Raw genomic sequence first — 14,408 nt, 5'->3', positions numbered from 1 at the left:
CTCCAGCCAGAAGCACTGTGCAGGAGGAAGCTGCATCACCACCACAGAACCCTAAGGTCAGCAAGGGAGCACAGCAGACCAACCCCATCAAAGAAGGCAAGAGACAAGCATTCAACACTGCTTGTTTCATTTACAGAGTTGATCCCACAACTACACAGAACCTAGAACAGTGCATATAAAGACTGATAGATATGTATGTATAAATATATAGAGACTTTTTCCTTCTTATAAGGAAAAAGTAAAGTTTTAGAGAAAATTCTTTTCTCAAGAATTTTGTTCCACACCAGTGTCGCCTCATCCTGATACTGCTGGATAATAATGTTCTTACACCCACAAGCTTCAACCACACAACCCTTGTGCACATCCAAGACCTTCAAACTTAGCAAGAAATGGTGAAATCTAGTAGAGCTGTCAGGATTTCATCCTACTGGAAAGGTTGTGCTGTAAAAGGCAGAAATAAGGAAAAATCCACTCATTCAATGCAGCTCATTCTCTATTTACATACAGTAAGTAGCATCAACATATATTAAGTATGATTTTTTGGGGGGTGGGGAGAAACTCACCTTTAATTTTGGGCACCAGAAAATGTCCTAGTGACATTTTCCTGCAAGCACAGTGCTCCTCTGCAACCTCTGCTTAGCAGTAGCCCAGTGACTTCAGCAAGCCCAAGAAGCTAACAAGAGTAGCTAACTTAATTTGATTTTTAGAGCCCATTCTTTAAACATCAAGAGCTACTATTATTACTGGAAGAAAAAAAAGCTTCTATCAACTGCTGCCTTACAGTTCCAAATTATTTTGGAAGGTGAAATGACGGAAGAGAAAGAGAGAACCAAGGGAGGGCACACAAAAATGCAATATGACCTAGACAAGTAGCCACTATATGAGCCACCCGCATCTCCTTTGCATGGAGAGCTCACTGCTTTTCCCCCTCAAGCCAATCAGAACAGATGTGGTTTTGTTTCCAGTTAACAAAGAGAAGCTCCATTTGACAAACAGATTCTGGAAAAAAAAACAACTGGTCTCAGACCTAGTAGAAAGTGATTCTTCACTGAAAGAAAATAAAGTAAAACAGCTCTTAAGTTGTTTCAAAACAACATCTGACCCAATCTAAAATAGCTCTCCCACATCTGAACTTGGCCCCCACCATCAAAGCACAATGCTGGTTACAAGAATTGGTTCCACTCTAAAGACGCAAAGCCTTGCTGTTGTAACACTTAGCAAGGGGCAAAATCATGCAATCCCTTCAAATTTCTACACACTCCCAGTAGAGCAGCTCCTCTTCCAGCACTCAAGCAACTCCTGTGGAGCCAGGACTTCCCAGGCATCAGAGGTATTGGGCCTTATCTGTAAGAAGAACTTGGATGGAAGGGAAAGAGGAAGTATAGGGAGAGGAGAGCCAACCAAAAGGGAAGTAGGAAGATTCAAAGAGCAGGAAAGCATATTTTCTGTAAATTATCATTACCTAGCACCAGCCAATTGCCTGACATGTTGGTATATGTTCCTTTAATCTTCCAGTTAACAAGGTAACTTAAAAACAAGGCTTATATGCTGGTTACTTGCAATCAGGAGAAACTCAAAGGAAGCTTTTTTTTTTTTACAATTTACAATTAATCTTTTAATCTTTTTCCTGACAGGTCTGAATTCCAATTGCATTAGTTAACTTTTTCAAAAAATTCACTAGATTATATAACAAAGTTTGAACATTGAATCACTTCAAGTCTAACCTCTTTGAACCAATGAAAACTACAGCCATGTACAGCTGTGGCTCAACTCTGGGTATTTCTAATGCAGAAAGTTCATTTTCATTCAAAAAAAAAAAAAAAAAGCCAAGACAAAGGTCCCTTCCCCAACACTACCATGTGGAGACAAAGCAAATAATTAACAGCTTCAAGCTCTGCACAGCCTCATTAGCAGCACAGCACTGTGAATGTTCTACAAGGTGTTTTTAAATTGCACCATGACCACCTTTACCCTGGCAACTGAATTAAAAGCCACTCCTTATTAAAATACTAAATGGGGATTTAATATTTCCCCAGTTTCTACAGATGGTTTTTAGCAGACAGAAAATCTCAACCAATTATTTCCCAAAACGTAAAATTTCATTTACAAAATTAAATTCTTCCTGTCGAGTTACAGTTGTATTAAGTTACAAATAATGTTACGAAGGCTGTATTTAGTATGTGCATGTACAATATGCTTAGGCTGCTGTACTAACTTTTAAGATTTATTGGTAAGGAATAGAATTTACTTTGGAGCAGAATTAAGGCAAGCATACCATTCTTTTTTACAAATTTGGTACAAAGACCTTAGGTAGCATGAAGTATTACTTACCAAATTTTGCAGCTTCTCATGCAGGAATTTTGGAGGTTTTGCAAGAGCAAATATGAAATTTTACCATATCTTTAGTTGCTAGTGTGGTATTTCATTGAGCACAGTGTGATTTCTTTTACAGTACATACATAAAAACTACCGCAAAAGAAAGCCCTTCAAATATTTTAAAGCATTCTGATTAAGCACAGGGATAAGAAATTTTGGAAAGTGTGAATGAGACACAAGCATCTGATTAACAGAACAACACAGAACTGTAATTTTACCTCTAACTATAGAAAGGCTTTTCAAAACAGCATACAGCATTACCAACGTGAACATGGGTTCCTAAGGATCATAATCAGAGACCACTCTACACAAAGATCACTGATAACAACAAACATAGGAGAGTCTATTCTCTGTTAGACAAAGAGCCATTAGCAATACACGCAGCAGGGGAGGAAAAAAAAGTAAATAACATACCCCGGAAACACCACCAAAGACCCCAGAGCCATTATCCAAGCCATAACTTCATTCACAGGCTGCTTACAATAAGAACCATAAAATCAGCAGAATAGTCTCGAATGGTAACCTGTTCTACTCAAAATCCCAACACATTTGACTTAGAAACACTGCACCTTTTGAGGCAACAAACCACAAGATATTCTTGAGCTCAAAGTTAGAAAAAAAAAGGCTAGACAAACACACAAGTTCAACTAAGGTAACTCTTTAATGATTTGCAGCCAATATAGATAATCTGTCTCGTAAAAGTAACCCTTTATTTCAATCTAATTCTGGCTGTTTCCTAGCCAAATTAATTTTCCAAGTCAGTGGCAGCAGGAGAGAAAAACATAATTTTATAATGAAAATTAGCACCCAACCAAATCACAAAATAATCCACTGCTTCTGCATAACAGAATCCACCTTCCATCAGTGCAGGATGACAAAAAGTTACATCTGGCAGAGAAGCATCAATTCCAAAGTAGCTTTCCAAACTCAAGTCAAAGCCACTTGATCATATTAAAACCAAAACAAAAAAATAAAAAAAAGAGACCACCACCCAAAATAAAACAAAAAAAATCAACCAAGATTTAATGCTGCTTTGTCTCATCCAGGTGATGTAGAGCTCATTACACCTTGAAAGGTAGAAAGATGATTTAAAAAAAATCAAAACTGAATAAAGTGTTAATGTTGATTACCATTTAAATGTTTGTTCTGTGAGATTTATATTGCTTCTGAGGAAAAAACTCATATATGTACATGATAAATTCAGAGAAATCAATTTCAGTTATTTTATTCTGAATACTTGGTTATAAACCCAAACTGTGTAAGAACACCTCTCACAAGTATTGTTTTTATAAACTGCTTTTTTATAATCTAAGTCATATTAATCTTACCAAAAAAACCCAACAAAAAACAACAAAACCCACTCCATACATATTAAAATCCACTAAGCATTTTAATGCATTAAAATCTCAGATCTCCCAGATCTTCACTAAATTAAATCTGGCTCTGCCTTAATAGCAATTACAGTTCTTATCTATGTAACTACTGCCAGAAGGTTGGTTGGATCCTCCTGTCCTAACAATTAGGAATCCCCTTCTAAGTGCTTTTGTATATGGACAGCCTGTATTAATCTGAATTAATGTAAAAATTCCCTCTTTATATATTTATAGAGCACAATCAGAATGTTTTTTTCACACTCCAGAAAATATAAGCATCTAGGCATTAACTGGAAGAGCCTCTTCCTTGCATCAAACCTATCAATCACAAAGCCATGCAGCAAGTCAAAGAGGGAATCTGATCCAGCAGAAAACTGACCCAGCAGAAGAACTAGTTCGCTGTCAGATCAATGCGATCCTTTCAGCAGCTGCCTGTTAGAGCAGATTAAATGTATCATGAAACTGCAGACAAAGAGTTTACAGAGAAGTGGCCAGCCACCTAAAAAATAAAGCAGACTTGGAATAACATCTCATAAGAAGCACCCCTTAAAACTAGTATTTTCTCCTCAGCCAGCACTTGAATCTCCCAGCCATCATGGAGGATACAACAGACAGAAAAATTTTAAAAAGCTTTTTCATTGGAAATCTGTATCATGTGGCCTTGGTTTTCAACACAGCATGTGGCTAGATAGACACAAATGAGCAACAAGAAAACTTTGTGTTCTCACACAGAAGAAGAATAGAACTTCTCCAACTGCTAAATCCAAAGGATAGAGATGGCCCACAAGACTAACAATTACTTTCATTTTATAATCCCCACCAAAACTTTTAAACACCCCTAAAACAGCCATTCTGCACCTGTGCTTTAGTTACCAAAGAATCTAAAGTCTATTCTGTTGGGAAGCATTTTGATAAACCAGCATGGTGTATCTTTCCTCCTGCAAAGCCCACAACGGTGCTTCAATGTCTTTTTATTTTTCTCATTTAACTGGGAAAGGGCTGTTTGAACTGAACTGACGCTACCAAACTCCTCAGAGAGAAGTATGTAGTGCTTTCCAGAGGTGATCAGCTCTGTTTCAGCAAGTGGTAACTACTGTTCACAATGCAATTAACCCTGGCACAGCCCATGAAAAGGGTTGCTGCTGAACCAAGCTCAGACCGCGTCATTCTCTCCTCCCTCAGATATAAGAAAGATTCTTCAAGAGTCCCTTACCACATTCAATAAAACCAACATTCATCCTACAGCTCCAAAATTATGTCAGCATGTGGTCAAACACATAGAATTTACAGGAGCCTTGGTTGGGTAGGGTTTTTTTTTTTTTTTTAGAAAGTGGGATGGAGTGTGTTTGGTTGGGTTTTTTTACTATTTTTAATAGTATCCAGACCAAATTTAATCTCGTGGTGAGTCTCCTGTAAATTAAGAAAACAAATACAAAGTGTAATGAAAAAAGACATATTTGACTAAGCACAAGATTTTTTAGTCAAGTGGTACAAAATACATCTCAGTGACTTTGAAAGAAAGTCATGGAAGAAACCTAAGTTTAGTGAAATTATGGCAGGCAAGTTCAGTGTGTCCAAGAATCTGACTCAATATACCCTGACCTCAATTTACTCCCTAGGCATTCAGTTAAATAATATTAATATTTAAGAGCACCCATAGGTAACTAGCAATAAAGTTTCTCTACAATGATTGGTATCTGCTAGTCCGATTTAGCATCCACTTGTTCAACGGATGTATGTAAATATATATTAGCAGTTAGGATTACAGTTTACATACCAAAAGATGCAAGCTTTTAAGCGGAAAGAATAAAGTAGAAAGGAGTTTCTAAAGGAAATCCTCACACAGGCATTCTACAGGTACTGTAACAGAAAACAACTATTATTTAAGTAACTCATATGACTCATATTACACCCTAGACAAAGATTAATCCAACACCTTTGAGGCCTTTTTCACCGTAGAAGAGGGATCTACTCCTCAGCAAAGATACACCTTTATGCTAGTAGAGTCACTTCCACTTGGCTAACTTTGATCCATTATCCAGACTGAGAAAGACAAAGTCCTCTGTCCAGTAAACCCATACTTTTGGGGGGCCTCCATAGGCAACACCTGCTCAATACTCATCCAAGTCAGCCACATCCAGGGACCTGAACACCTGAACCCTCATCCCTCCTTAGTCCCTATTCACAGCCTAGGAAGTACAAACAGAAACACAAAGGTACCACCTGGGTCAATAAAAAGCCATCCCATTTTAAGGAAGAAGTACTTTTCTCAACTGTTTTGTTTCTGCCTGTGGAAAATAAAAAGCTTAATGACAAAGCTGAGTACACACAACTTCCAGATCGATAACATGCAGTTCTCGTCAGCCTGACAACAATTAGCAATATACTGAAGATAATCAACAGCATCAGCAGGCAAATCACCTGGACTTTTCTCACTTAAGTGGCCTCATTTGTAAGAGACAGCAATCAGTCTTAGAGCTGGTCTTTGCCATCTGCAGTATTCGCTAGAAGTTTAAAATGTTACATACAAATAAAAGCAAATTTTCCCAAAGTAGATCATTAGCAACAAGCAGCATCTAGGCCAAGAGATGAAAAACTTTCCATCGCACATACTTTCAACAACAGTTAGCATTTCACAAGTAAAATTCAAAATAACCTAATCCAAATAAAGGGAATGGAGACTGAACACATCTGATCTGCATTAGTTGGACACGTGAACAAAGTGCTGAAGCACACAACCAAGAAAGTCCCCATCCTCCAGGGATATGGGAGGGGGCCAGCAGACGGGTTAAACTTCACATGGCAAACCGGGTCAAAAGCAGGTTGGCTGGGGTGAAAACGAAGCTGTAATCCCCCGCTAGCCTCACGTGCCACCAACGGGCATGGGGCCGAGGGCCACAAGCAGATGTGAACAAGATGAAACAGTGAGGGAGAAGAGGAAATAGTTTAAACATATATACGCATAGATGTATATATACTGATTAAGAGAGAGGCGTCACGTGAGCAGCAGATCTACGGGTGAGATTTACCTCCCCCATGAAAGCACCGGAAAAAATGCAGAGTAATCTAAGCGGATGCACGCACACGTGCGCATCCACGGACACACAGCGTAGACACATAAAGCACCCAGAGCGCATCTGCGGAGTTGCCGGGGTCCCAGTGCAAACCAGCAGGGGAAGGCTCGAGTGACGATGCAGGTCAGTGGCACCTCCACCGAGCCGCACCGGGCGGGGCGCGGCGGGTTCTAGAAGGAGCCGCCGCCCCCCGGGGCTGCCCGCTGCCGGGCGGATAAAGTTCGCAGCAGCCACCGCTGCAGTGCCGGGCGCGTCCGCCGCAGTGAGCGAGCCCTGCCTGCGGGAGAGCAAACGCCGGTAGGCCCGGAGCCGGCCGCGGCATCCCTGCCCTCCTTCCCCGCCTCCGCCCCGCCGCGCCCCCGCTCCACTGACCGATCACCTCCTGCAGCTCGTAGGCGTCCCTGCAGATGGGCCAGCCGGCGGCCGGGGTGGCGGGTGCGGGGGCCGGCTGGGGCTGCTGGACGTGGACCGGCGACTCGCCCTGCTCCGCCATGATGCTGCCGGAGCGCCCAGGCACCCGACGACCTTCTCCAAACTTCCCCTCTAGCAACACCTTTCAGCCGCGCTCTGCCTCCCGCCCGCCCTACCCGCGCAGCCGGCCGCCCGCCCGGCGGAGGGAGGAGGCAGGGCGCCGAGGGGGAGGAGGCAGAGGCGGGCGTCGCCGCTGGCCCCGGCCGCTCGCCCCGCGCCGCTGCGGAGAGACGGAGCCCGAGCGCGGTGCCTGGGCCCGGCGGCCCCGGACGGTGTCGGTGCGGCGCCGGCAGAGCGAGGCGGTGCCCCCTGACGCGCCCCCGCCCGAGGGAGCAGCGCGGGCGCTCTGGCGGAGGCGCCCCGCGGGAGCGGCCCCGCGCACCCCGGTGGTCGCCGCCTTCCCCAGCACCTCGTAGCCTACCTGCCAGCCTGCTGGCGGCAGCTCTGCCCATCGTCCTTCCCCGCTCATCCCGCGGCTCGCTGGCATGCTCTGTGCTTCTGGAAGCGCTGCGAGGTCCTGCACGGGGTGGCGGGCCGAGTGTGTGCAGGCCACGGCCCTGCCCGCGGACTGCCGGACCCCGCCGGGGCCGAGCGCGGGGTCGGGGAGGACTGGAGGGAAGGCACGTCGCGTGGCGGATGCTAAAGCACCTGTTAGGCCGATAGCTTAAGCACACAGGCTGCTCTGCAGCACAGCTCACATACAAGTGTCACTGCCAAGAGCGCCGCTGCTGCGAGATGACATGTATTCGAATTTGAGGACGTGAAGAAAGCATTTGCTTTCATCGGTGGTGGTGCTGCAGTCCTGCAAAATGGTTAAATCACCTTATGACGAGTGGCCCTCTCCAGGATGAGTAGGACAGCTGCACCATGTCGCCTCAGTGCCAGCAAGAAGGACTGAGGAGAGTTGAAAATGCTCCCCTTGGCAAACCAGAACCAAATGATTTAAACAAATAAGAATAATAAATAAACTTCTCTAGTGCTTCCCATTTTACAGTTGAAAAAAAACCAACCTGGGGTTAAATGAAATTGCTGTTAATAGTATGGATTTTTTTTTTCTACTCTCTTAGTAGTGTCAACTGTTCAATGATATCATTAGGGTTTTACTTACTATGAAGTAATTTGGAAAATAGTTTTTTGTGTAGTCTACAGTCTCACTCCTACTTTGAATGCTTTGCATTTTAAGATTTACAGAGCTCTGAGAACAGTGGTAACACAAGATTTCCATATAGTTCAAAATCTTACTTCCTCCTACAGAATGAATTTAAGGTAATTAGAACGAATACAGTATGCAAGCAGGAGAGCCATAGCACTGTCTAGAAGAACTGAACCTCACAAATTGTTAGGAAGGATGATGCAGCGAGATTTAAAGTCAATAAAAGATACATGTAACAACACCTGCTAGCTACTTTATTCAGTTCTAGTTCAGTTTTGGATAATCCCCTTTTACTAACTAAATTTTTTTGTGTGGTTAATTCAGTGAGGACTCAGTTAATTGAAGGTTATTCCAAAGAGGAAAGCAAGTTACTTCTATTTTGTTGTGTTGCTGAGAAAGCTGAAGGAAGTCCTAACCACTGCTTAATGATTCATCAGAAGGTATATCAGCAACTTGCAAATATTTGTGCACTGCACTTCCATTTTCTCACAAGCAACAGTTCAGCTTAGTATAGAGACTTCTAGCAGTAGAATAAAAATAGTGCATTTTTGTGCTAAACTAATGATTCCTCTCAATCTCATTTTTAAAAGCTAGGTGATTAAAGTATTTTCCTATATACAAATTAGAAATTATTTGCCACAAAACTAAAGGTCAGTGAGACTTGGAAGAGGAAGTATTAAGTTGTCATTCAGCATTAAGTTTAATGCCAAGACCTTTCTGCCAGGAATAGCATTTAAAAAAAAAATAGTAAAAGAGCAACAGTACAGGCCAAATCAATCAGTAGGGAAAATGGGTTACTCACTATTGATGGAAAACAGCCAGCTTTTCCATCTGTACTCAGTTGTTGGGGGGGGAGGAGGTTGGAGGTGGCTAGTTTCTGAGCCATGAATTTCTGTGATGCTACTGCCATATTACTGTTTAAACTGTTGGTTAACGTCTGATACCATCATATTTATTTTTGTCCTGATTATTGTCCCAGTGTGCCCAACTAATCCCTCCAATTGGGTATTTCTAGAGTGCACCTGCATTCTGTAATTCGTTGAAATGAGCAGGTTTTACAGGAGGACCCTTTCCGGAGAGCAATTTCATAAGCAGTCGGAGCCGTGGGAAGCGTTCGTGCGTTCAGGGCACAGCTGGCGAGAAGGTCTCGCCGCTGCGAGGGCAGCGCGGGGCCGGGGCCGGCCCGGGAGCCGCGGGGCCGCTCGCCCCCTGCTGCAGGCGGCGGGGAAGGGCCCTCCAGCCCCGGCAGAAGGCAGCGCCCTTCTCCGCAAGGCTTGCCGGACACTGGAAAGAGTAGCAACCTGCCGGGTTTGGAGGTTCCAGAGAAATAGACAGGACTGATGTAAAAATCACTGTTCTCCGAATTGATGACAGTTCAGAATGGTCCCGTCTGAATGTGACTTGGTCTTTCTGAGTGCCTGAGGATGTAGGATTCCATGAGATTGGGTCACTGAGTCCAGTCCCACCCAAATGACTGATTCCAAAGTGATTGAAGGCTTTACATGGCCAGGTTACAGTCAAAACCGGCAATATTTAAAACCATGTAGGCCACCATGGCAGAAGAGTTAAGCCACACTCAGACTTTTTGAAAGTTCCCTGCAGTACCCTCTCCAGATGGGACAAAAAAGTGTTTAGAGCAAAATAACTCAGACTCCATTTCTAGGTTTGCAGAATTTAGGCAAGATAACATAGGTGCTTACAGCAACATTGCAGACCAACAAATTAACTTTGAATGTAAGCATACCTTAAGATACATCTAAGATAAGCATAAAATACATATAAAATCAGATACAAGCATGAGGACTGCAGTTTATAAGTAATGGTATGTATGCTAGTAACATAAAGGGACAGCATCCACCCAAACCACTTTATTTCTGAATAGAAAGGCAGCAGATGCAGCCAAAACAGCAATATAACCTCCCACAGCCTAACCCGGAGCAAGAAGGGTCTCTTCTCTCTACTGTCACTTAGTCTACCTCAGAGAAATGAGTGAAGTAAAACCAGCCTCTCTTCCAAAAATGGCCTAAAAATGCAGTTATGAGTATCACGTACAGCAGCACAGCTCTCTGCAATTATGTAGGTAAGGTTTGAAAGCCTCTAATTTATTAGCAGTGAAGGATGTCTGTGCTTTAAACAATGTCATGAGATATGACACACAACAGCAGCTGGTGCTGATGGGAGAAGACTAAACACTTTCAACCTCCCTTTCTCCTCTAGTGAATACACAGTTAAATAGGTAACATGCCATTATTAAATCTTTTTCTTAGGTATTTTTTGTTAACCTGGCTTTCAGGCAACAGATAGAGGAAATGCTCACGTCTTTGTCTCAACCCCTTTGAAAGTGAGGAGTCTTGACAGGCATATTGAAGCCATAACTTAAAAAGAATAACGGAGCCTGGGTGAGTTTCTCCGCAGAGCTGGAGAGCAGATGCAGCCTCAGTGTCAACAGAGCTTTTCCTCAATGTCGCAGGTGGCTTTGCATGGTAGGAACCCCTGTTACGGCAGCTAAGCCTTCACATCCACCCATCCAGCTTTTCAAACAAGGCCATGGGAACACATTGTGCCGTTAACTTGCTGTTGCTGCCAAACCACCCAAAACTTTAAAATCACCAGCTAAATACTACTAGCTCATTCCAGCACCATGAGCCCCAGTGGCTAATTACCTAAATCATGATGGCACACCAATCATTATACATTTCAAACATTCAAAATTCAGAATTTTGCATCCATTTGGAATATTTACATGCTAGCAATTCAGGTTTTGGCAAAAATAGCCTTTTTGCAACAAATGCCTTTTGGAACCCTCAGGAATCACAATTTCCACTATGATTATTCGAACGAATTTAAGATAGAGTCACCATGAAAATGACAGTGAACTAAATATTATTCTTGCTTTTGAACTACAGTTTAATACAATTAAGTTGATGTGGAGGTGTCTGGCTTGCTGAAACTTTTAGCAGGAATAAACTCTCCATAACTGTAAATGATTAAAACTCAAATACATGGAAGAGTTGATCTAGGAATTTCTATGGCTTTCATCACTGTAGGATATTAACATCTCATGCATATTAATAAATTAATCCTCACATACAAAAAGACTGAGGACTATAATTACCTCAATTTCACAAGTGGAAACAGAAAAAGCTTAAGGGATTTGCTAAAGGTCATAAAAGAGCTCTGTAGCAAAACTGGGAGTGTAATACATATTTTCTAAGGATGAGATTTCACACAGCCTCACAAGATCAGAGATGTAATCTGGTTGACAGCTAGTTCCTGGTTTAGTTCATCTGAAAGGATTGGCTAGTCACCGGGCAGCCAAACAAGCGATAGACAGAATAAACAAGGGAGACCTGAGAAAAATGCAGCCAATAGTGGGGAATAGGATATGCCACCATTTAAGCAGGAACACAGTTTCAGCTTTGTTAGATGGTCATGGAATGACCAAAACAATACCTTAATTATAAAAGGCTATTCATTATTTGAGTAAATTACCCTAGCCTTTGTTCATTTTCTTTTTATAGGATCAGGGAAGAAAGAAACAGTTCGTATTTTACTGGAAAGCTACAAGCTTCAATCCAGCAATGTTTATAAAGTGCTCGAGTTCTTGGGATTTAAACATTTCTAAAGGTTTTCCTTTTAGTTTTGGGGATGTCAGTTGAAATAATTTTGTAATCTAAGTGCCATTAGTGTGCCTGTATATGAAACTCGGCCATTAAACAAAAAATCATGATTACATTTAGATTTTCCTTTTTTTGTTGTTGTTGTTTTGTTGTTCTGGGAAAATTGGGGTCTGATGAGCAGTGCTTCCTGGGAAATCAAAATGGTACTTAAAACCAAAATAAACCTTGTTCATATTTTATAATTACTCTCTAACATTATGATTTACAAATGAGAAATTAAATTGTCCAATGCTGCTGGCTAAATTTCCCCTGAAGTAAGTCAACAAGATTCCCAGTCCAACTTAAACAATATGAGAAGCTCAGGCTCCTGTCTCTCGGGGCAGCTTGCTTGGCTTTTACAGGACTGGCAGAGCTCCTCTGTCCAGGCCATCCTTGAGGAATAAAGCTGTTTAATGAAGAGCTTCTGCTTGAGCAAGTCATGTCAGGGAACAGCAAGGGCTGGGCTGCCCTGGAGGGCAGGGGAGACGGGAGTTGCAAGTACCAGTGAGGCAGCAGGGCCAGTGGCCACACCAAGTAGGAGACATCCTGTCAGGAGCCCAGACAGGCCCAGGGATGGCAGCCAGAGTCAGCTAACAGTCCAGTGACTGCCAGGGGAGTCTAGGCACAGGGCAGGTCCAAGCTGCAGCTAGAGAACTCAGTCAGCAAGGCAAGGTCAGGAGCATCAGGGTGCAAGACTGGGCACTACTACAGTGTAGTAGGCTCAGGCAAGGACCAAGCATAGCCACAGCATTGCTCAGGCAAGAACCACAGGCAAAGGTCTGCGCTTGAACACAGCAGAGGACCCAGGAAGGGCTTCTCATAGCTCTGTCTTGCAACTTGGCTGTTTTCATAGCACCTTGATCTGAGGTTACAGAGCAGCACTGTGTCTGAGCTGGCTTGAGTACAGACAGTAAAACTTTAGGTGTAGGAAAAGAGGTTGCAAATCCAGTTGGTGTGCTCAGAGCCCTGGCAACCTGGGCTTAGCATCAAGAAATCTTGAGTGTTTCTCTTGTTAGGAGTGTTTGCCATGCCTACCATTACTCCCCAGAGTCATGTGGCAGATCAAAAGTACTGTCAGTGTAGCTTCAGATTTTAATTACAAAAATTGCCTATTGCTCTAACTCCCTCTACTCTAATAAAGTGCTGAAACACTGCATGTAACTACCCAAAGGGGAAAGTACAGAAGTTACCATACTTTCCTGTGTATCAGCTAAATCCTATAAAGCTTCCTGGGTTAAGACAAGCTATGGAATAATGTCTGAAACAAAAACCCAGCAACATGGAATAAATCCAGCAAATGAGTAGTCTCCACTCTAGGAATATTAAAATACCAGTTAAGGCATTAAAAATAGAGCTCAAACTAAAGAAAAATCTCTCTTCCTCAGAACAGTGAGGTGCTTTAAAATTCCTAAACACTTCCTTTCTCTCTTCTCTGTATTTCCTAGAATGTTCACAGTATTAAAAAAATTGTTTATTGACTCAAAAATTCTGATATCAGTGTTCTTTTAAGGACTTTTAACACTTGCTTTGGATCTTGCATCATTTGTGTAATTCAGAAAAGGAGGGTTTAAATGTAGTATTATAAATTACATTCTTTTCTAACGCATCCCTTATTGTTTTTATGATTTCTTTAAAAATCTAATTTATCCAAGAATAACAGAAACCTAAACGAATCAACATTGTTTTTTATAGACAAGAAACAGAAATTAGGTAGTTTAGGCATAACCTTTTTTAAGTTTTACTGGCATATAATTAAAATATACAAAACACACTCAGCAGACATCATTATTCACAGATGATCTACCCATAAAAGCCCTACATTTAGTATATACCAACAGGTATAACATGCCAAGACAGAACTCCTAATTTGGTTTCCAGCTTTGCCAGTAGTAAAATCAACAGTGCACAAACATCATGTACTCTTGTTTAAGCAGGCTTTTCTGTTACATCCTGTAATGTATCCCCTGCAAATACAGCAATCAAAGTCCACGCTCTGACCTGACACTCTGGCCAGTACAACTGCACCTACAAAACTAGTTATAGCTGCAGAAACCACACTTTGATTAGTTCTGGTTTTTATGCTTATGTAAGGGTGCTTATTGTACTGATGTAAAAGCCTAATTTTGCCAATATACTGAAAAATATACTAGGAAATGGTGCCAGTAAAATGCAAATTATCTCTGTTGGTAAACAAGTCCTAGCATAGGCACAGCTTTGTTTTGCCAATGATTACACCACCAACACATGGCATGGTGCTGGTATGAAAGTACTCACTGATATAGGGCATGCCACTTAGCCAGAG

The 14,408-nt window shown here is 42.2% G+C and overlaps 1 protein-coding gene across 2 annotated transcripts in view; it reads right to left on the bottom strand.

Annotated features, from left to right (window-relative positions):
- STK39 (serine/threonine kinase 39) overlaps positions 1 to 8,060 on the bottom strand; it is an 88,695-nt gene extending 80,635 nt beyond the window's left edge. Inside the window, exon 1 of one of the 2 annotated variants that reach the window (XM_048309205.1) lies at positions 7,716 to 8,060. In XM_048309205.1, the coding sequence (XP_048165162.1) occupies positions 7,716 to 7,746 (31 nt within the window). In that variant the 5' untranslated portion in view covers positions 7,747 to 8,060. Of the gene's footprint in view, positions 1 to 7,195; positions 7,439 to 7,715 lie in introns of those variants that run through there. The other variant, XM_048309204.1, reaches the window with a different exon arrangement.
- Between the last annotated feature and the right edge of the window lie 6,348 nt (positions 8,061 to 14,408).

The sequence above is a fragment of the Corvus hawaiiensis genome, chromosome 7, assembly GCF_020740725.1.
Source record: "Corvus hawaiiensis isolate bCorHaw1 chromosome 7, bCorHaw1.pri.cur, whole genome shotgun sequence".
Classification (NCBI taxonomy): domain Eukaryota; kingdom Metazoa; phylum Chordata; class Aves; order Passeriformes; family Corvidae; genus Corvus; species Corvus hawaiiensis.
Note: the sequence above shows the minus strand (reverse complement) of the source record. Positions and strands in the feature narration are given on the sequence as shown.